Source organism: Adiantum capillus-veneris, chromosome 10, assembly GCF_014529385.1.
Source record: "Adiantum capillus-veneris isolate H3 chromosome 10, ASM1452938v2, whole genome shotgun sequence".
Classification (NCBI taxonomy): domain Eukaryota; kingdom Viridiplantae; phylum Streptophyta; class Polypodiopsida; order Polypodiales; family Pteridaceae; genus Adiantum; species Adiantum capillus-veneris.
In genome coordinates this window covers 68,898,852-68,921,896 of record NC_140940.1, presented here as the reverse complement: position 1 = coordinate 68,921,896, position 23,045 = coordinate 68,898,852, and the positions used below count along the sequence as shown (strand labels likewise).

Below are 23,045 nucleotides of genomic sequence, written 5' to 3'. Positions count from 1 at the left end.
GATCCTTCACAGCTCTTGCAGTACACCTCTGTGCGCCTCATATCGGCGTCTTCTTGCTTGAGCATTCAAAGAGTCATTTGTTGCCCTCCTAGGCATGGCCGTTGCACGCGGTATCTCTACAAATAGCATAATAGAAAACGACATGTCATTTGTTGCACAAGGGACTTCAGATTTCTAGGGTCAGCACGAAGCAAAGAAGTGCACCAAATACAGTTGTATTGCCTCTACTCGCTTGGTACTGACTTAAAAAAAGGTCAGTACCAAGCGAACATGTGCAAAAACCAGAGTTTACCTTCCCTTATTCTCTCGGTATTGACCTCCAAAAAGTGTAATAGCAAACATCATTTATATTTTCTGAGGTCAGTACCAAGCGAACAAGTGCATCGAACAGAGTTTGCCTTCGCTTATTCACTTGGTACTGACCTTAGAAAAGTGTAATAGAAAACATCATTTATATTTTTTAAGGTCAGTATTAAGCGAACAGGTGCATCGAAAAAAGTTTTCCTTACCTTATTCGATTGGTACTGACCTCAGAAAAGTGTAATAGAAAACATCGTTTATATTTTCTGAGGTCAGTACCAAGCGAGCAGGTGCATAGAACATAGTTTGGATTCCCTTATTCTCTTGGTATTGACCTCAGAAAATTGTAATAGCAAAAATCATTTATATTTTCTAAGGTCAGTACCAAGGGAACAGGTGCATCGAATAGAGTTTGCCTTTCCTTATTCACTCGGTACTGACCTCAGAAAAGTGTAATAGAAAACATCATTTATATTTTTTGAGGTCACTACCAAGCAAACAGGTGCAACAAAATACCAATGTGAAGTAGACGAATGACAGCTCCAGTGAACATAGTCCATGCTCACCTAGATGTCATGTCATGCCCTCCCATCACCTCCCCTAATCTAGGGGGGTGCTATTCTGCTTCTCCCTCCCACGTCTACCTCTCATGAGAACGCATGGTGGTACTCCAATACACCGCCTCAGAGACCACTCATCAGCCAAAACCTAGGCCCTTCTTTTTAGGCATGTCCGTCTAGTCTATTTACCCAACAGCTTTTTCAGAATCTCTCTCAAGGTTTCACAAAGCAACTACAGAAAGCTTGGAGAAGTGGTGATGCCTTTCCAAGGGACACTTACACCGGGCCCTCCTCATGAGGTCCCCCCTTGGTCCTCCCCCGATGGTACCCCGGGCGTTCTCCACCGGTATAGCTCGGGAGTGGATGCTGTCAGCACGGGAGTCAATCCTCGAGGTAAGCCACTGGTAATTTTGTATGCCTCATGTGCATAAGAGCAGTGGAAGATATCCCACACCTTTTTCTTAACTGCCAAACCAACACCCCCATCCTTTCCCCCTTAGTCAAAACCCTTGGCCACCAATTAAGGTGGAAACAACTACTCTTAGGAGACTCATGTGGCCTCTTCTTTGACTTTTGGAATAGGTTTCGGGCATAATTCTAATGGATTATTTGGAAGCTCAGAAATTCTTTCCTTTTTGTTCCCAATTTTCAAGCTCCTAGTTTGAAGATCTTATTTGCTGGATGCTCTGTGCAAGATGCTAACCTCAAGCTGGAACAAATGAGGATCTACATGCACAGAGTCTCAATCCTGAAAGACTCTCTAGAGCGTGATGCAAGAAGGGTTGAAGACCTGCAGGGATTGCTCGACGACAATGGCTCTCTAGATGTTATTATAATTGGGTACATGAGACGAAGGATGAAGTGCTTGAGATAGCCAGTAAATATGAGGAAGCCTTGAACTTTGCCAACGAGCTTCAGGAAGAGATAGACTGTCTGTGAAGAAAAAGGATTAACTTCTAACTGTTTGTTGCCAGTTGTATCCCCTGAAAATTATTAGACCACTTTTTGTAATGTGTGAAACTTGGCCTTTGGGCCTGTCCCTAGTGTTTTCTAACTCTCATCCCCCTCCATGGGTGTTAAGTTGTTATTTTGCTTCTCCCTTATAAATTCAAAATGCGTATTTGGTTTTTTTTAAAAAAATAGGTGCATAGAACATAGTTTTCCTTCCCTTATTCTCTTGGTACTGACCTCAGAAAAGTGTAGTAGCAAACATCATTTATATTTTCTGAGGTCAGTACCAAGCGAATAGGTGCATCGAACAAAGTTTTCCTTCCCTTATTATCTTGGTACTGACCTCAGAATAGTGTAATAGCAAACATTATTAATAAAGACGATTGTCAGTACCAAGCGAACAAGTGCAACAAACAGGGTTTACCTTCCCTTATTTGCTTGGTCTTGACCACACAAAATACAAGTGCACAGTGTCGTAGCATACCTCTTCACTATGTGTAGAATTCTACGTCACTAAAGAACTGCAGAACAGGAGGATACGCAAAAATAAGGAGCACTAGACAATAAGAGGAGATGCGCAAAAAGGGTTGGGAGCACAAAAGAGATGGTTTGCTTACTGCATAGCGTTGAGGGGGGTAGAGTTAAAATGATTGGCAGTAGAGGATGAAAAAAGAGCCAGAAGAGCGCTCATCTGTGACAATGGTATAGTTAAAATGTTTGGCGGGGGTGCTGCCTCTAAACTTAGAATGCTTATATCGGCGAGGTTGACAACTTCACTTATGCGCATGATTACACCCAAGATTGTGGTTGGTAGATCGTACTACATGGGAACTTGAGCCCATTTATTATTGGTTGTCCTTGTGAGCACAACCCACGTGCCTTTTTTGAGTGACCGTTTAGAGTCAAACGCCGATCACCCTTACAGTCGCCATCTCCATCTCCAAGTAGAATAAACAGATCGCAGTTGCCTTTGTCTTGTCTGCGCTCTTCCCCTTGGCCATCTCTCATGATCCTGCATTCAGCGACCTCCACTAGTAGGAGTCCTTTGCTACCGCGTCGCCATCGCCCTTGCCTTTGTCTTTTGTTCCTCTTCTTCCTGGCTACCTCTCGGTTCTTGCTCTCAGCGACCTATGACATCACCATCCAGCATGGTGCCATTGGATATTGCAGACACAGGTTCCTTCTCCCTTTCTCTCTCTCTCTCTCTCTCTCTCTCTCTCTCTCTCTCCCCTTCCTGTGTGCTGTTAACCGTGTGCGTACCGAAGCCACTGTGTTACGGGGTTAGAGCACAATGGGAACAACACTACAAGGGCCAAAGAGTGGTCATTAGGGTAAGATTAGAAGTCTTGAATTGCATGGTTGGAATAATTACTCCTTATGTGACCATGCCTGAGCTATTATTCAATGCTATGTTTGGGCATAGTGAGTGAGTAGGCCTATATATCTATTATTGATAACATTAAATGCTATGTTCTAATCCACCTGTTCCGAATGGATGTGGGTACAATGGAAATTCAACTTGGTTCAGAACCAAGCGAATAGGGCCCTTCAGATATTCTTGGGACCCATATTCGCCTGGTTCTGACTCAAGTGACGTTACCTATTATGACATTAGCGCACGGGATAGAGCCAAGCGAATAGAGACCTTCAGGGATACTGGAGGCTCAATATTCACCTGGTTATGACACCAAATACATACCAATTTTGAATAGTATTTTTGGCTTTCTTTTGCTTTCAGTCATGGGGATCATAGTCCTGGAGAAAAACGTTGTGGGTACATCGAAAATTCAACTTGGGTCAGAACCAAGAGAATAGGGCCCTTCGGAGATTCTTGGCGTCCCTATTCTCTTGGTTCTGACTCAAGTGACGTCACCTATTATGACATTAGTGCACGGGACATGGCCAAGCAAATAGAGACCTTGAGGGATACTCGAGGCTCAATATTTGCTTGGTTATGACACCAAATACAGACCAATTTTGAATAGTAGTTTTGGCTTGCTTTTTCTTTCAATCATGCAGATCATAGTCCTGGAGAAAAACGTTCTGGGCGAGGATACATGTGAAGAAAAACTATTCACGTTCTTATGCAACGCCCGTGCTCATCACCGTGCACCAGAACTATCATGAATGTTTAATGCAGAGTTTTCCATACAGAGGATTATAGATTGCTCATTTGAGTACTTACAAACCCATTTGCAACAGTATGAGGTAGTCATTTGTGACAATTCCATGATAGTTGATGGCATGAGATATGTGCACCCAACCGACCTTGACCCTGACAAGAGTGCTTCAAGGAGACTGAATTGTTGTCTAGAAAAGTGTCCCTCCAATGCACTGCTTGTACAAGATAGGTGTATGACGCTCTTCAAAAATTGTCGCTTAGTGGAATTCTACCACAGGTTTGTCTGTTACTTATACTTGCGGATGGATGGTGAGTTAGAGACTTGCCAGTCAACAACTTTTCGTAGTTGTCCGTTGGCACTGGAGGAAGAGGTAGAGGATGTGGAGGTGCAATTTTGACCCAAAAGAAGAGCGGATAGAGGTATTAAAGGAAGCATTTGATGTGGGCTTATTTCTTGCTTCTCTTGTGGATGCAACAATAGGTTGCAAGCAAGAAAGCCCAAATAAGGAAGTGACTTTGCCTTTGAATTGCGCTCCCATCTTTGCTATGGCGAGCGACACCCACTACGTTCTGCTCATAGATATCATGCATGAGTTGAATATACGGGAGGACTACTACCTAGCTGCAATTACAAATTTTTGTGAGACAGACATGGATTTGTGGATGATGATGGAGTGGACCAACATCTTATTTCTGACACAGCTGTCCACAACTCACAGTTTACTTGAGAGTGGCAACTGATCAAAGATACATTCAATGAAGCAAAGTTCGGAGAGGCCAATTTGCCAACACATGAGCAGTTTCAATCGACAAAAAAACAACTCAGCTTGGAGAACATAGGTAGGCACGTGGCACCCAGAGCTCAAGTAATGAATTGTCAGTCTATTCACTTGTGGGAAAGGTCGATGCTGGAAATGGACGAGAATCAGATGGTAATTTTTAAAGGCATTCAGATTATATTGGAGATTGCCCAATGATAAAATATCATGATCAATCTTTTTCTTGACAGGTGCTAGTGTATGACGATAGTTTCCTTAGAAGACGGAGGGTCACAGCAAGGGCTTGTCACTGGAGTACAAGGCAAGGATGCGGCGTTGTCTCACTACATTGGGCGTTTCAACCACAAAAAGATTTGTAGAAAGAATTCAAGTACTTGGCAATTGTACTCATCTCACTTACGGCCCATAAATGCTTTACTATTTTTTTGTAGATCATAATATAACACAAGGAATACTCCGAGGACAATGCAAAGTTCCCACTGTTTGCAATGAAAGTTATTACAAGATTGTGTGGTGGGCACCCCCTCCCGCTAAACGCAGAAAGACTAATTCTGATTGAGAAAAAATTTGCTCTACGCGTCTTTGGCATTGGGTATGGGTGCCAAGAACTCAGAGCCCCCTATTTCATGTCCTACACAGCTCCGGCTCTTTCTGTAGGGTTTGAAGACCTGAAGAGCTTAGATCCATACAACAAGTGGTTGTTTTTTAAGGAAAGAAGATGCCCGATGCCCGTGGGGATGCTGCCATCAATAGAGGAACGAGCTCGTCTACAGAGCTTGCACATCGAAGAGGTGCAAAGTGAGGAAGAAGGAGAAGCATCGAAGAGGATAAAAATGATGAGCTCAGGTCCATCTTCTCTCGCTCCTGACTCATGACTGTCGCGACCTCGCATGGAGCTCCCCCGCATTGGAATTTCCCCAAGCCATCTGTTTCTTCTCTTTGCGGATGTGTTGTAAAGACCGTGTAATTTCTGAACTCTTAAGAAGCTCCTTCTGCCTTGCTCTATGAATTAGTCATCTATAAGTCCATTGGTGTAACTCTAATAGGCTATTGGCCTTATCCTTTCCTCTCCCATGTCTAATGTGCTTAAAATAACTTGTTCTTGCATGTGTTTTTTTCATGCCTTGTGTGGACATGATATTGATAGTGAGCCATATGTCTTGGAAAAAAATGGACCATGGTTGAACAGTATGTGCTACATTGAAATAAAAAAAAATGGTCAGTAGAGTACAATTTAAAATTTTGTTTTGTAGTCATAGAATGCTAACCCACCATGTAAAGTGTGAAATGTTGCCCACCCCACCCTGTAAGGTAATCCTTCTTCCAATCCAACAGGCTGCTTGAAACGATGTGAGCTTACTTTGGTCCCAAGAATGCTACTCAACATAGTGGAAACTTTTATCTAGTGTTTTCCACACGTTCGCCTTGTGATTTTGGATTGCCCCACCACCAGCATTGTCTTTAACCACTTTATGTAATTGTTTCCATTTATTGAACATGTTTTCCCTTTTTTCTCTATCTAAATCTTTGAGGCTAAACCCAAGCTAAACCCAAGCAAAACCCAAGAAACCTTCTAGCCTTCACGCCACCTATCGATGCTTTTCTAGGTACCTTGTAACGACTTTGAGACATCTTAGGGTCCTACTTGATTTTGACATTGCCTCCATGCAAACCAATGTCTGAGAGCACTCCCTCTAATGCTTTGATCACTCTTTTTGACTCACTCTTTGGCTTTAATTTCCATGCAAAACATATGTACAAATGAACCACCTTTTCAATTATTCAAAAGAGTGCATGAAGTGTACAGACGTGAACTCTACTCAGAGGAATATCAAGCACCGGCCTAAAAGTTTTATCTTGAAGATGTCTGTTGGGAGCTATATTCCATTTCACACTCTCAAGCGATTGTGCATCAGCCATGCAATATAAGCATGGATTTGCCACAACTGCTCCATGTGTTATGATGTACATACACTTAAGAGTCTTTAAGTCACGTGTCATGTGCCATTCCACTGTACAGTCACCAAATCCTTCCACTGAAAGAACGACTCCGTTTATTTGTTCACTGATGATAGAAGGAATTTGGGTTTGACTAAAAAACCAATCGAGGATTTCAAAAATTTCCTTATCAACTTGCAGTGAAAAATGAAAACACAAGATCAACAACCAAATAATCAATATTTTTGTTATTATAGAGTGAACGAAGTATACCTGGAATGATCCTAGCGTTAGAATGTTGTTTTTGGATTGCACGCTGAAGTATCGTGGATCCTCTTTCGTTATTGATAAATCTAGAGCTCTATTAATGAAGGTAATGGTGACTCTCTCCAGATTCTTGTTCTTCAGGACCTCGCACTCGTTGAGCTTCAATACAAACTTGAGAATCCCACCGCACTCCTCTTGGCTGATGTCAAAGAAGTGAACTGCATACCTTTGCAATGGTTCAAGATCAACGAAGAGGTTTTTGTGCTCATTAAATTGTACCTCTCTGCCACCCTTGCCTAAGAACATTGCTTCAATATGGAATGGTGACCCAAGTTTCTCAAACACCTCATCGTTTACGTGCCACTGAGCAGCCTTTACATGTGATGGATTCGGCAACAATGATCCTCTCTGTAGTTTATTTTGAGACTTTTTAGTTAATGCTTTGAAGAGTGCCCTGTATCCCATCTGCGAGATGCCACTCTCATCAAGTATAGCTTGCAATTTCATTGGTTCCAACTGATTCTCATTCATGAACAAGGTAAGGAGCCTCCCTTTCAACTTACAATTTTTTTTAGAGTTGTCATCTCTTCAACTACTTCTTTTGGAACTAGACGGTTGTAATGCACTCCGGCACTGAAGCCTGCACCGTTCGAGTTTGGATGCAGTAAAGACTTTCCAAAAAAGCACCATGCATTATGATCATGTATAGAAAAGTGTATCCATTTCTTAGTGAAGCACATTGAAGATACAAAAGCAAAAACAAACTTCGAGCTACCTTAAAGCTCGTATTCATTTTTTCAGGCCACCACTACTAATCTTCATGTTCTCAATGTTGCACATATCTCATTTTCTTTTCCGACTACCAAGCATGTTGTCTTTCTCTTGCAAACTTTTGATCTTCTTCTCAAGGCCTTGGGGGTAGATGCATGAATAGGTGGACCAAAAACCTTGTCCCAGACAGAGGTTTTATAACCGGTACATAAAACCATCTCTATTAGTTCAATTTGATATATTCTTTTGAACAGATTTTTAATTAAATATAGAATTTCCACAGCTTTTTGTTAAATATAGAAGACGGATCTGTACCTCTTAAATATGCACGTCAACCAGCTCTTTACACCATTACTATTTCCACATCTCTTTTTCAAATATAGAAGACGGCTCTGTAGCTCTTAACTATGCATGTCAGCCAGCTCTTTGTCTTCCCACTCTCTCGTTTTCCTGTCTCTCTCTAACTCTCTGTGTAGGAGCACAGATTGCTATTTTACTTTGTAGGCCTATCACACATCTATTGCTGTCATATACTGCTCTTGCTCTCTGTAGGCCTATCACCTCGCTCAATCTCTCCCTCTCTAGAATGGAGCAAGAATCTCACACTGTATGTGACTGCTCTCAGCCTCACTGTGAACTGTGTGCTAGGTATGTTGTTGATGCGGTCAAGGAATATCATGCTAGGAGAAAGAGGGAGCAGCGTGCTAAGAACAAGCTTGAGCAGATAGCACGTGAGGAAGATAATGATCAAAATGGTGCTGATGATGCAAAGCGTCAAAGACTTTGCGATGACCTTGTTATGCTCTTCAATCGGCGTACAAAGGCCCTCGATGTTGCATCACGCTCAGATATTTTGTGCAAGTTTGTCAATCATCCTTCTCTTGGAGACCTTGAAATGCCCAGGGCACAAACAACCTTCGTTGAAGCCATACGCACCACAATAGATGCAATCAAATTACCCAAGAGCGGACATGAGCTTTTTCTTTAAAGGTTCATCACCACAATGCTTATGAATGTTGAGTGTACATCTACCTCAAAAGTGAATGTTTCAGCTGCATCTAAGTTGCTAAATTTGCAGAAGAGGAACTTCATAGCTGCAAAGAATTGGTTGACGGCAACAGGTGGTGGCAATTTGCCAATCTCTTTGTGTGCTCGACAGCCCATGGATCGTGGTTTCATAACACCTGATGAGAAAGAGTTGATCTTCTCTTTTTGGATGTCTAACACTCGTGTTTTACCCAATAAGAAGAATGTGTGCAGAAAGCGTATTGGAAGAAATTCATATGTCAAACATCCTGTGCATCTTCTTGAACAATCTCAGGAAATAACTTGCTTCACTATATCCATTTTTGTTTTCTAATATTTGCATTCATGACCTATATTCACTATAAATGGGTTGATAAGAGTAGATATGAAATCGGATATGAAGGAAGTTATAAATGGAAATAAGGGGAATCTGTATTTGGTCCTAGACTAAGAGTAGATAAATATTGGATGTGAAGGAGAATATAAATGGAAACATAGTTTTTATCATACGCGTATGTTTGTTGAAACATACGTTTGCATACGCATACTTTCACACGTGTATGATATGTATAAACTGGTTAGGTAAAAAACTGGTTTACATAACCAGTAAAAATCTTTTAACACCTATTTTTCACTGGTATACATATTGTTTAAGTGTTCACATGTACTCGTCAAGTGTTCACATGTACTGTTTGTCATGTCAAATAGGTAAAAAACATATCTATTTGAAAGGAAAATACTGGTTTACATATCCATTTTGTACACTTATTTCTCACTGGTATACATCGTGATTAAGTGCTCACATGTACTGGTTAGGTAAATAACATACCAGTTTTAAATGAAAAGACTGGTTTACATTAGAAGTCAGAACATTTGAACTGGTTGACACTTATATACCACTGGTACGTACCAAGGACATGTGTTCATTTTTTTTCACACATTTTTCTCACTGGTATAGATCGTGGTTAAGTGCTTACATTCTGGTTAGTAAATAACATAGCGGTTTTAAATGAAAAGACTGGTTTACGTAAATCAGCAGTAAGAATATTTGAACAAGTTGACACTTATATACAACTGGTATGTACCAAGGACATGTGTTAATTTCTTTTAACACTAATTTCTCACTGGTATACATCGTGGTGAAGTGCTCACTTGTACTGGTTAGGTAAATAACATACCGATTTTAAATGAAAAGACTGGTTTACATCATCAGTAAGAACATTTGCACTGGTTGACACTTATATACCACTAGAACGTACCAAGGACATGTGTTCATTTTTTTAACCCTTATTTTTCACTGGTACACATCATGGGTAAGTGCTCACATGTACTGGTTAGGTAAATAACATGCCGGTTTTAAATGAAAAGACTGGGTTATATCAGCAGTAAGAACATTTGCACTGGTTGACACTTATATACCATTGGTACGTACCAATGACATGTGTTCATTTTCTTTAACACTTATTTCTCAATGGTATACATCGTGGTTAAGTGCTCACATGTATTGGTTAGGTAAATAACATACCGGTTTTAAATGAAAAGACTGGTTTACATCAGCAGTCAGAACATTTGAACTGGTTGACACTTATATACCACTGATACGTACCAAGGACATGTGTTCATTTTTTTAACCCTTATTTTTCACTGGTACACATCATGGGAAAGTGCTCACATGTACTGGTTAGGTAAATAACATACCGGTTTTAAATGAAAAAACTGGTTTACATAAGCAGTAAGAACATTTGAACTGGTTGACACTTATATACCATTGGTACGTACCAAGGGCATGTGTTCATTCTTTTTAACACTTATTTATCACTAGTATACATCGTGGTTAAGTGCTCACTTGTACTGTTTAGGTAAATAACATACCGGTTATAAATGAAAAGACTGGTTTACATCAGCAGTAAGAACATTTGCATTGGTTGACACTTACATACCATTGGTACGTACCAAGGACATGTGTTCATATATACTGGTTTACCTAACCAATTAAGTGAAAAAACATAGTGGTTTGAAATAAAAATACTGGTTTATAGTAATGTAACAGTTTTCCTCAAAACCTGCAGTTTTCTTCAATGTTCTTTAACCATATATGTCTTTCATTGTAGGTGGAGCTCTTTCTCAACTTCAAAGAACAATACCCTGAAATTGTAATAAGGCAGCGGGCGTTTGAGTACATGAAGCCATATTTTGTGCGGAAATTGAGAGATCGATATACTTGCTGCTGCATTTCACATGTTCAAATGTCCTTCCTAAAGGATGCCATAAATCACATGCGAAGTTCTGTAATCGGTCTGCATGGAAAAGCTTTCCATTGTCAATGCAACATATGCAAAGACAATGGTGGATGCAAGGCACCAAAAAACCCTATCAAGAGTGTAACAACCTTATTGGAATCTATACTGTGTCCTAAATTAGATACGTCCACCTTCCATGCCCTTGCCTGCTTGAGTGGTCAATGTAAAAGGTGTGGCCCGGATAAGTTAGACTTTTGTGCTGCAGAGGCTGCATTTATTGCTAAAAGATTGTGGTGAATATTTTTTAGGACCTAGAAGTAGGAACTGCGCGTGACGGTCTGAAGAAGAAAAGAAAAGTCTTGTCGCATAAGGAAATATCATGCCAGGATCTCTCAATCATGTTCAAAGACCATCTTAAGAAATACATAATGCATAATTTTGTGTATAGATGGCAAGCAGAACAATATAACGAATGTATACAAAGCGTTCCAGAAGATGTTGTTGTGTCAGTTGTTGACTTTGCTGAAAATTATAGTTTCAAAGAACAAAATGAGATTCAGTCTATGCACTGGTATTCAAATCAAGTAACTATTTTTGTGCACATAACATATTTTCGAATTGCAGGTACTGACATCACCCTAGATCAGTATTATTTCTTTTGTATTAAGCCTTCAATAATTTCTGATTTTTATATTATGCAGGTGACATCCACAAGACAATTCATTTCTTCATTTCAGATGACAAGCAACATGACACACATTTTGTTCAGCACTTCTGAAACATGCGGAATGGCTAAAGCAATTTGGTCTAAACATAAAACGTCATTGGGTATGGTCTGATGGAGCAGCTTCACAATTCAAAGCAAGAAGACCATTCTATTACCTTGCCAGGTATACCATGTTCTAACAAACATTATCTGAAGGTGGTTTTAATATAGAGACCTATAATACTGGAATTAAAGTTGTAATAAAATGCTTGTCTAACATCAGTAATATTATAATACGTGTTTTTTTTGGTAATTTTATCGTGCCAAGAGTATATTAATCTTCTTCTATCCATTGAATAAATTGCAGATACAGTGTTTTTACGGGATGGAAAATGTCTTGGAACTTTTTTGGATCCGGACATGGTAAGGGAGAACACGACGGTGCGGGAGCAGTGATATTAAAAAGTCTTTAACTCAATACCAATTGTAGCCAAACTGCCCAAAGATAGACTGTGCTACAGATGTTGTGGCATTATTGAGACGTACCTTGTCAGATGGTGCTACAGCCACCTATGCATCCCAAGCCCGTTATGTAAGTAGGATTTTTTGGGTGATTGAATTGGGAGATGTCGAAAGGGGAAAAAATTGGGATGTGAAGGCTGTAAAAAATACCCGCTCAATGCACTCTGTTTCTGCATATTGAGAGCATGATACAACTGCTTTGAGAACACGTTCACTGTCTTGTTTCTGTAGTGCATGTAAACAAGAAAAGTGGAGGAGATGTGTGAGTAAGTCACACGTTCCTTTCTGGACATACCTTATTTTGGAGTCTACAGAAGAAGGGGAAGATGATGACGACGAAATAATAAGGATGCAGCATATGAAGGACACTATGACACCCTCAGTCAAGCTCTTATTGTTGGTGATTATTTTTCTGTTCCCGCACCAAATGACAATGAAGAAAAAGTGGATTTCTATATAGTGAAATGCACTACAACTATTCAAGAGTTTCATTCAGACGTTGAAGATGACTGGGGCAATATCATTGGGTGAGGATCCTATGCTATCAAAGGGTTTTACTATCGTATGAAATATGAGTAGACCTACGAGCTTTTGGAAAAAAAGCCAGAGGTGTTCATATATTCACATCTTGTTCGGGCAATCAAAATCCCCATGATACCCCATCCCAGCAACTCAAAACTATATACAATATCACTTGATGTCAGTGAGTTTATCTACAATAGTATGCCTTTTGAGCTGTAACCAGAGCTGTAACCATCTTAAGAAATGCATAATGCATAATTTTGTGTACATCTGCCTATTACTGTAAACTCATCTGTCTCCCTCTCCCTCTCTCTCTCTCTCTCTCTCTCTCTCTCTCTCTCTCTCTCTCTCTCCATCTCTCTCTCTCTCTCTCTCTCTCTCTCTCTCTCTCTCTCTCTCTCTCTCTCTCTCTCTCTCTCTCTCTTTGTCACTTCTCAGTATCATTTCTCTATCATACCAGTCACTTCTCAGTATCATACCAGTCAATTCCCAGTATCATACCGGTATGATACAGTATCATACCAGTCATTTTCCAGTATCATACCCATATCATACATTCCTCTCTCTCTCTCTCTCTCTCTCTCTCTCTCTCTCTCTCTCTCTCTCTCTCTCTCTCTCTCTCTGTGTCATTTCTAAACATCATACCAGTCATTTCTCAGTATCATACCGGTATGATACTGAGGAGTGACTGGTATGATACCAGTATTATACAAGTTCCTCTCTCTCTCTCTCTTTCTCTCTCTCTCTCTCTTTGTCATTTCTCAGTATCATACAAGTCACTTCTCAGTATCATACCGGTATCATACCCGTAACTCCTCAGTATCATACCGGTATCATACGAGTCCCTATCTCTCTCTCTCTCTCTCTCTCTCTCTCTCTCTCTCTCTCTGTGTGTGTGTGTGTGTGTGTGTGTGTGTGTGTGTGTGTGTGTGTGTGTGTGTGTGTGTAACGTCTCAGTATCATATCGGTATCATACCAGTCCCTCTCCCTCTCTCTGTCACTGCTAAGTATCATACCGATATCATATTAGTCACTTCACAGTATCATCCGGTATCATACTAGTCACTTCTCAGTATAAGACTCTCTCTCTCTCTCTCGTGTCACTTCTCAATATCATACCGGTCACTTCTCAGTATCATACCTGTATCATACCAGTCACTTGAAAGAATCATACCGGTATCATACATGTCACTTCTTTGTATCCGACTCTCTCTCTCTCTCTCTCACTTCTCAGTATCATACCAGTCATGCCCAATATAATACCGTTATCTGACTCTCTCTCTCTCTCTCTCTCTCTCTCTCTCTCTCTCTCTCTCTCTCTCTCTCTCCTTTTATTTGCAATATAATTCAAATATACAATACAATGTATTTTCGTGCAACTTTCTTGTAAATGTATTATACATGAATTATGTTATATTGATTGAGCCTTTTGGCTGAGTAATTCTCCATTTACATCCATCGACAAAAATATACATCTACAAAAGTCGCCCACTTCACAGACTTTATGAATCTTTCTTTTTATATAAAAAATATGTTCCTTTCTTCTTGAAAAAGTCAATCCGCCATTTCCAATAAAAACGACGCACATAGGTGTCGTCAGGTTTTTCGTCTGCACAAATTACAGTCCTCTTTGTATACTCAATTCTCTCCTTAGAGTACAACCAATGTGCCAGCCAGTTTATGGCAGTGGTTGACAGAAAACAGGCTCGCACTTCTTTAGACTGCTTTTCTAGCTTGGGAAAAACAAGAAATGACCCCAATGGATTAAACATTAGCTTATATCCAGAATCATCAAAGATAAGTGTGTCAGGTGGTAGGTCAGGAAATTTTTTGAGATTCTTGTGGAACACCGGTTTATCTGTCGCGCCCAATTTAAAAGGGGCCCTTGTGCACTGCGCCTGACTTACCACTCTATTGAATCTTTTGTGGTGGTCAGAGAACACTTCGCTAGCGTGCGTTTGAGCTTCTCAAACTCACAGTAGCTCCATATCCACACTTCGAACCATCTGAAACAAAAATTCAGAAACACTTCTGCATCGGACCTTACCCAAAACTGTGTATCCCCTTCAACAACATACCGCATTTCTGGCTAGTGGGGCAATTTTTCACCATATTTTCCATCAAATTTCTTGAGCAGTAATCCATTAAGGTCCAAAATGAGAACCCTACACTAGACGCTCAACGGAGGTGGTGGCCTTGGCCATATCAGTGGGATTATTTTAATTAGTGTATACCATAGAGGAAACACGAGCATTGCAGGAGACAACACGCAATTCCATATTGCACGAATGTCAGCCCTACCATTCTGTTTGTCAGCCCTGAACCTATCTGCAAGGCGCCATTCTTCAACTGAAAACATATCTACAAATGCAAAATTACACAAGACTCAAATTTAAATATGCAATTAGGACATATCTATAGATTGAATTCATACAATAAAAACACACAATGTTCAAAAATTAGGCACAAGATGAAAGAGACGTCGAATGGGAAAGAAAGTTATATTAATTTCAGAAGTGGTTACATAAAAAGAAACATAGAAGGGCAAACTATAATCTTTTGCAGGCTCTGGGTTTAGGGTCAGAACTTGTGCCAATATTCTGCATCTCCTTAGTGTCTTCTATGTCCATCTCCTCTTCTGGGTGCCCTTGGGTCTCTTCCTCTTCCTTGATTTTTTGCTCCATTTCAGGCTTCTCATCTCCAGTCTTCTTGATTTTTTTTCTTTTTGCCTTTCTTATATGCTAAGCAAGGGTCTCCTCGGGACTTCCCTCCAACCTAACATCTACACGACCATGAGCTTTAGAAAGCTGTGAAGCAAGAGATCACTTATTAGGTCCATAATCAATGAAAAAACTTACTCTTGCCACGTTGGCCTCGTTTTCTCGGGGTCTTTGATCTTGTCACCCGCACGCCAGTGTCTAGCAACACATCGTCTTCCTCATTCTGGGTTTTCCCTTCAACACCAGTCGTACTCTTCTCCTTTACCTCAAAGTTTTGTTCTTCTTCTGTTGTTTCCGAAACAGGTTTCTCAGCATTACCAGGGACATTTTCATCAAGCAATACCGCCACAGGTGTCTTGTATGCAGGCGTCACTGCATCGTTCCCTGTGTCTTTACCGACAGTAGTTCTGAAGCAGCTTGACTCTGAACAAACATTAGAGAAGACAAAAATCAACCACCTGATTACCCATGGTAACAATTTTCTCACCTGTTTTTGGGCATGGTTCAAGTGGCTTCTTCTTTAGAAGGGATTGGTCTTCTGGAGAAATAACTCCGAGGCAATCCTTAGGCATGCACTTTCCTTTCTCAGCCAAGTGAGCATAGCAGAATGCATGGTATGCATGTGAACAAGGCAATAGAACAACATGGCTTGAGCAATTGTGATCATGAATTTTTACACCACAAGCATTGCACACATCAATGAGAACAACACTATGTCCAGGAGCTGAAACTCGTGCAGACAAGACTATGGTTTCAAGTAGCATTGGTTGACTAATCATGCCTGTCAGAAACGTGACATAGAGACCAAAGGTTTCCTCACGGTCCAAGCATCTGGATAATTCTTTTTGTAGGCAAGAGACCTCTGTTATCAGATAATGTCAAACAGGTATAAAATCGGTATGAATGCTTGAAAATTGGTATAATGATGTTATCATACCGGTATGATTACATTCTGCTGGTATGATGTTATCCCACCAGTATAATGTTATTATACTAGATAGTATAACATCATACCGGTAGAAAAACATCCGGTAACATCATACCGGTAGGATAACAGTATATCGGAAGCATAACATCAAACCGGTTGGATTTTATCATACCGGTTGGATCTAACCATACCGATCGGATGTAACCATACCAGTAGGATGTTATCATATCGGTAGGATTATCTCCTAAATCCTACCGGTAGGATTATCTCCTAAATCCTACCGGTAGGATATAATCATACCGGTAGGATGTAATCATACCGGTAGGGTATAATCCTACCGGTATGATAACATCCTACCGGCATTGTCATCTACCCTTACCGAATATGATATAATCCTACCGGTATGAAAAATCATACCGTATGGTACTTTGCATGTATTATACTACAATCAGATGGAGTTAAAAGCATACATGTGCCTACTGTAGGGTGGCTTTTGCTTGGTCAAATTTTTCTTGGAGGATGTCATTCAAGCCTGTTGGTACATTGGCATCATCAGGGAAGTGCATTCGGATGGTGTCAAGGGCACCCTCGTAACGGTGCACATCAGCAACAGATTTGACCACTGAATCCTTAGCCTTCTGACACTCGGCTGATACATTGTCATGAGATTTTCTAACCTCAACAAGAAGTTATTGCAAGGAGGTGGATACTTCAACACTAAACGCAGACTGAGTGGTCGCAAAAAGTCCACTTCCGACTGGTGTACTTCTAGATGGGGTATTTACTAAGAAGATGGCAGAACCACTTGGGGTTCCTATGGATACTTGGGAAGTCTCTAACTTCCATTGTTCTCTTTTCCTATCTAAGTGACCTTCATTGGTCACATTCTTCACCACCTCAGATGCAAACTCAGCCCACTTTACCGGACCTATGCATACGAAATAAACATATCCGCGTGCAAACTTGAATCCGAGCATATAGTTTGGTGGTTTGGATTGGTACACCTGCTTGTAGAGCTGGTAGAGTGCCTTGTAGTGATCCGGCCTTGCTGTTTTTATCGACACTTTTTTCTCCTTCACTGGAAGACACGTGAAAACTTTCATCCAATCGGATATGGGCACATTTGCATCTGTCAACTTCCTAACATGTTTCCCCTCAAGACTTAACCCATATTCCCTGTGAAAATCCTCCTTTGTTGTGCAGAATGCCTTTAATGGCACCTCCACATCCTTGGGGTGAACAAAGCGGCTGATTTTGGGAGGAGGTTGTAACTTCTGTCTCTGAAAGGAATAAATCCATATTCATTACTCAATGTATCCACACGTCAGTACTCTACTACACATATAGGTCCGCTGTACACAACACAGAGAGAGACAGAGAGAGGTGACATACCTTCGTGGGAGAATGTCGGGTCTTTGTGGGGGAGACCTGTCGGGCTGCATTCCTTGGGCTCTTTCTTAGATTGCTATCCATAGCAAAGGATAAGCAGCGTGCATAGGGGGCTATAGAGCGAGCTGAGAAAGGCGCAGAAGGAGAAAGGCACAAAGATACAGAGAAGTCACAGTCATGAAAACATTCGACTGAACATTCGTTCTGACGTGAGCTCCACACGTGTTTTAGAATCCTCCACATGATTTTTAAGATTTTGTATCCTCCACACGAATATTTAATTCAAACAATTCTTGCCCATAACACCAGTTTCATATCCCCTAAATTTTAAGCCTCCAAAAGAAACTTTCAACCGGTTAAAACCGGGCCACCTATTTACGCATCCACCCTTGGATTGTCTCTTTGTTTGATGAAATCTTTTGAGACCATGCTTCATTAAGTTTCTTCAGCAGCATGTTCTCCATAGCCAAGAAGTTTCTTTGCCTTTCCGTATTCAATCCTCTCATTTCCAAATATTCGTTGTATCCCAATAGCCCATCCTTTCCATCGCCTGTGAAATGTAGGAGGTTAGTGATATTAACAAAAGGAGGTGGCGCGTTTGTCGTAGGATCTTTTGGATAAAAAGACCCATTGGTCCACAAATTCAAATGATATTCCTTGTTTGTCCTTCTAAGTTCTTTCTCCCATTGAGATAAGAAAGACTCCCTCATACTTTTTTGCGACGGTGTGTACTTTTGCAATACGTCAACATGCAGATGATGTGTGTTCTTTCTTTGGGTAAGTGTTAAAGATGAAAGGGTTGAGGATTGCAAGTTCAAATTGGTGTTTTCATCAGAAAAAGAAGCGTTCTCCATTCCTAGAGTTGATAGAGAAAAAGAGAGACGCTCGAAACTCATGAAATATCTCAAGTTTTGGGAGGGAAGACCATATTCTCATGTTTAAAGTTGATAGAGTTCGTGTTGCTTATGTTTCTGGAGGGAATGCTTGTAAAATGACATTTCAAATCATTAGTTGGATTCCTAACAAGAGAACAAAGGATAAAAATGATAAAGACGGCGGCTACCTACCAAAAAATGTCATTTTGTCTTTTTGTTGGCGCAAAAAAGTATCACATAAAATGCACAATTTAGTCTTTTTATTTTCTCTCTCTAAGCCGACGTGGAACTTCTTACAGGGCCCAAAAGTGAATCCAACTTTCTCTTAGGGTCCCAACTTTGGTGAAGACATTTTGAACTTGAATGGTTTTACTCTCGAAAGTAAATTGGTTTTTGATTTCGAGGGCCCAATAATCCTATTTCTATGGTTGAAACTTGACTGTTTGGTTGCTCAGAGACCCACTCAGTGGAACAAAAACATGCATGCAATGATTGCAAAAGCACTACCTATGGCTCTCCATTTTTCTTATCTCAATACGCTTGTTGCTATGTGATCAGATGGATGATGGATCTCTTTGTATTACTGCTCCGTGCCTTCTCTCAATACGCTACATGATCAGATGGATCTCTCTGTATTATTGCTCCATGTGTTCACTACGCTACGTGAGATGGGATGTCTACGTTTCTCTCTCTCTCTCTCTCTCTCTCTCTCTCTCTCTCTTATTGCTCCGTGCGATAGCACGACATTCGGTCTTGGACTCTCTCTCTCTCTCTATCCCTATTATTGCTCCGTGCGACTTGGACTCTCGCTCTCTCTCTCTCTCTCTCTCTCTCTCTCTCTCATTGTTCCGTATGATAGAACGACATTTTCTTGGACTCTTGGACTAGAGCCAGAACACGAGAATAGAGGGGACGACGCCATGAGCTACGATTCCCTACTGCTTCTAATTATTAGTTAATAGCTCTTGCTTGCAGGCTGCTGGAGTGCATAATTAATGGAGAGGGCCGATCAGAGTGTTAATATTAATGAGCACTTGCCCTCAATATTCCTCAGCCATTCCAGGCGGCAGAAGCTTGGTTTTGTAACTCACCTCTACCACGCCCTCAGGGACGTCAGACACCTCCCCTTCTTTGACAAAGATTCCACTCATTCGCTGCCCCCAGGCATCGAGTACCCGCCCCGCATCTTCCAAGCCTGCCAGGCTTGTAAAATTGGCGTAGTCGTCCTCTCTGAAGGCTACCTTACCACCCTTTGGCCCATGCTAGAGCTTCAGCACCTCATCTCGCATCACCGCCGGATCTACCCGCTCTTTTATGAGCTTCAACCGGCAGATCTCACATATCCTGAAAACCTAAGTCGCTGGAAAAAATGCTGGAAAGAAAATGAAGAGAGGTGGCAACAGAGAATGTCAAATTTGCAGAAGTTCATGTCATCTAATGGGTGGGAAATCGAGATCGGCCTTGCCATAAACTCCTGGGAAAAAAACCTTGAGAAGCTTCAATATCTAAGCGGAGAGGTGCGCTATAGAATCCATCTCCACAATGGTCAAATCCCTTATCAGAGTGAATATGATTACATCCAAGTGATCGTTTCCAACATCTGTGATTTGCTTCCTCCACTGCCCAGGAAATACTTATGCGATGATGCCAATATAAAAGGGGGAGAACGCATGGCACAGGTACAGATTACTGATTCCTTCTTCCGGACTCCACTATTGGTGGACTGGGTTTTTAATTGCACAATAGAAGGTGCGTCATCTTCAATGCAATTATCGATGATGTTGAGATTCATGGCTGCAGGAGATTGCTGATAGCTTCAACCAGCAAGAGAGCTTGGGAGCTGATGGGGTTACAACAATCGGTGTTTACGGAATCAGAGGCTCGGGAAAGACACAGCTGTGTAAGATGATGTTCAATTTCTTCATTAACGAGTTCTGTGGCAGATGTTTCCACATTGAGCTAGCCACCAACCCTGCTGAAGTCGAGAGGCGACTTTTGCATGATATTAGAGTCATTCTACGTCCTTCCTCAAAGATCTATCATGTGGACGAGGTAATGAGGTTGGTTGAGAGGCACAAGGGGTCTAGCACCTCAAGGAAAACTTAAGGACCCAATTTCACCTAGTTTGAGTCATATTTTGGTTTAGAAATCCTCTTGGGAAATTGATAAATATTTAGACAATTTCAAGAGGATCTAACCAGATTCCAGGTGTTAAGACCACAAAAGGAGATTGGATTGATGCTTAATATATCAAGGAGAACCTAAGATTTGAATTTGAGCTGAATCTAGCACATAGACATCATACGCGTATAATGTCTAAGGGCCTGATTTAGGACTTATGTGGTTGGATTGAGTCCACCGGAGTTTTCCAACTAACTTTAGCACCCCTTTCGTCATTTCAAATCAATGTAAAGAATGTTTGAGATGAGGTTAGGTTATAATAGACGTGGCAATCAGCACGGTAATATCCGTGATAATCAGTGGCACCTAAAAAGAAAGAAGGGTAGAGTATGCCGCATATTTGCAGTATACTCTACCCTCTTCTTCTCTACCATCACACTGCACCAAGCCCCCTCCCTCTTTACTCCACCTCCCACACCCTCTACCTCTCTCTCCCTTGTCCATGTCTCCGCTCCTCCTCCCTCTCTCTCTCTCTCTCTCTCTCTCTCTCTCTCTCTCTCTCTCTCTCTCTCTCTCTCTCTCTCACACACACACACACACACACACACACACACACTATTACTTGCATATAAGATTTTTTAGCATCATTGACATCCTGGTTTCTACTAACACACTTCCTAGTTTTTCTATGTATCCACCATGGGATATGGCCCTTATAGATCATAAGTGGTAATAAAAGCCTAATAAAGTGGTTTATTGTCTTTGGTAAACTGGCCATGAAGGCCTTGTGGTTTTCTTTTGGCATTCCGCATCACAGGCGGCCTCGCTGTCTCAGATCCCCAAGGCGGGATCGCTCCACTCATTACTCTACACGCTACACAAGGATGGCGGCCTTCATCCTCCTTCTATTTAAGAGGTGAGGGTTCTTCTCTTCCCCACACTTAGCTTTGTATGTATTTTTTGCTTGCGTGAATCGTAAGGGACTATGTTTTTCTATACTACACGAAAATATGGAGCTTGCATCGCAAACTTTGTAGGTTGGCTACTCTGCTTGATTATCATATTTGTTTGCTTCAAACTTGTTGCTTATGGCAGTAGAACTAATATGGTGTGGATCTATCTGTTTGATGATATGGCACACTGTAAGGTTTTCTTACTCAGCATAACAATGCATGTTCAAAATTGGTTCGTTGGTAAATACACAAGCTTAATGTTGATGGTGTTTTTTGGCAAAGCTTTGACCTCACCACTGGGTTCCAGTTTTTTCATTAAGCTCGCCATAATACAATTCTATGGTTTGAAGTATAGGTGTTATCTAGCAATTTGGGGTATGACATCTTAGTTATTTCCGCTTGTACTCTGACTCTTTGTTTCTCTCTGTTAATCATTCACTGGTTTTTGGGCTGCTCCCGCTTGGCTTGGCAATATATTAATCTGTCGTGAAAGACCTAATGATATGAAGGTGCTTATTGACCTAGTACTACCGATTAAGAATAATACAGTGACCACTATCACAAGTGTCAGGTAAGGCCCACCATTTTTGGGCCGGCTATGTGTATATATTTTTTTAAAAATGGGAGGGGGGGGGGATCTTTTTGATTTACTTTGCACTGATGTTGATGGTTTTCTGCTAGGGACTGTAGGGATGTTTGACCTGGGTGCTTATCAAGGCTGTACTGGTTCATTACTTGGTTGTTTAGATGAGATAATGCAATATTTGCATTCACATGAGTGGGTGTAGCTTCTGATTTTTGGAAAAGAATGCTTTGGGATTGATGAGGTACTGTTGTTTAAACATGGAATATGGATCACTGTCACGTAAATGCCTGGTAAGGCCCATTGGGTGGGTTGGATAAATGAATACAAAGAGGTCTTTCGACCTACTGCTGCACAATGTTGTTGCATATTTTTGCTATGTTTTGTGGGGATGTTAGCCCCGTTTGCATACCAATGATGTATTGGGTAGTTTGGATGAGATAGAGAAATTCATTTGTTTCATTCACAAGGTGGGTGTAGTTTCTTAAACAATAGTTGGGGTTTTTTTTTGTGTGGTTGCCCCTGTTGCTTAAACACCATATTTAAAGGAACCTTTACTATTGAGAGTGGGTATACACTGGGGGACTTTTTGGGTTTTAGACTCGGTACTCGCATGCGCCCACTGTTTTGGCTTATGGTAAATCGAGGCTTGGCCAAGATGCATATGAATATTGAATAGTGTTTTTTTGGGCCAAAGGATTGTAGTTACTGGGCGTATTTTGTTGTTGGTCGTCTGGTAAGGTATTACAGTACCTTTTTACATTCACTATGA

The 23,045-nt window shown here is 41.0% G+C and overlaps 1 protein-coding gene across 2 annotated transcripts in view; it reads left to right on the top strand.

Annotated features, from left to right (window-relative positions):
- The first annotated feature begins 19,530 nt into the window (after window positions 1–19,530).
- The window catches only part of LOC147449021 (TMV resistance protein N-like), a 4,404-nt gene continuing 889 nt past the window's right edge, over window positions 19,531–23,045 (top strand). Inside the window, exons 1-3 of one of the 2 annotated variants that reach the window (XM_086522502.1) lie at window positions 19,531–20,295; window positions 20,417–20,516; window positions 21,555–21,653. In XM_086522502.1, the coding sequence (XP_086378628.1) occupies window positions 19,612–20,295; window positions 20,417–20,516; window positions 21,555–21,653 (883 nt within the window). In that variant the 5' untranslated portion in view covers window positions 19,531–19,611. Of the gene's footprint in view, window positions 20,296–20,416; window positions 21,654–23,045 lie in introns of both variants that reach the window. The other variant, XR_015189526.1, reaches the window with a different exon arrangement.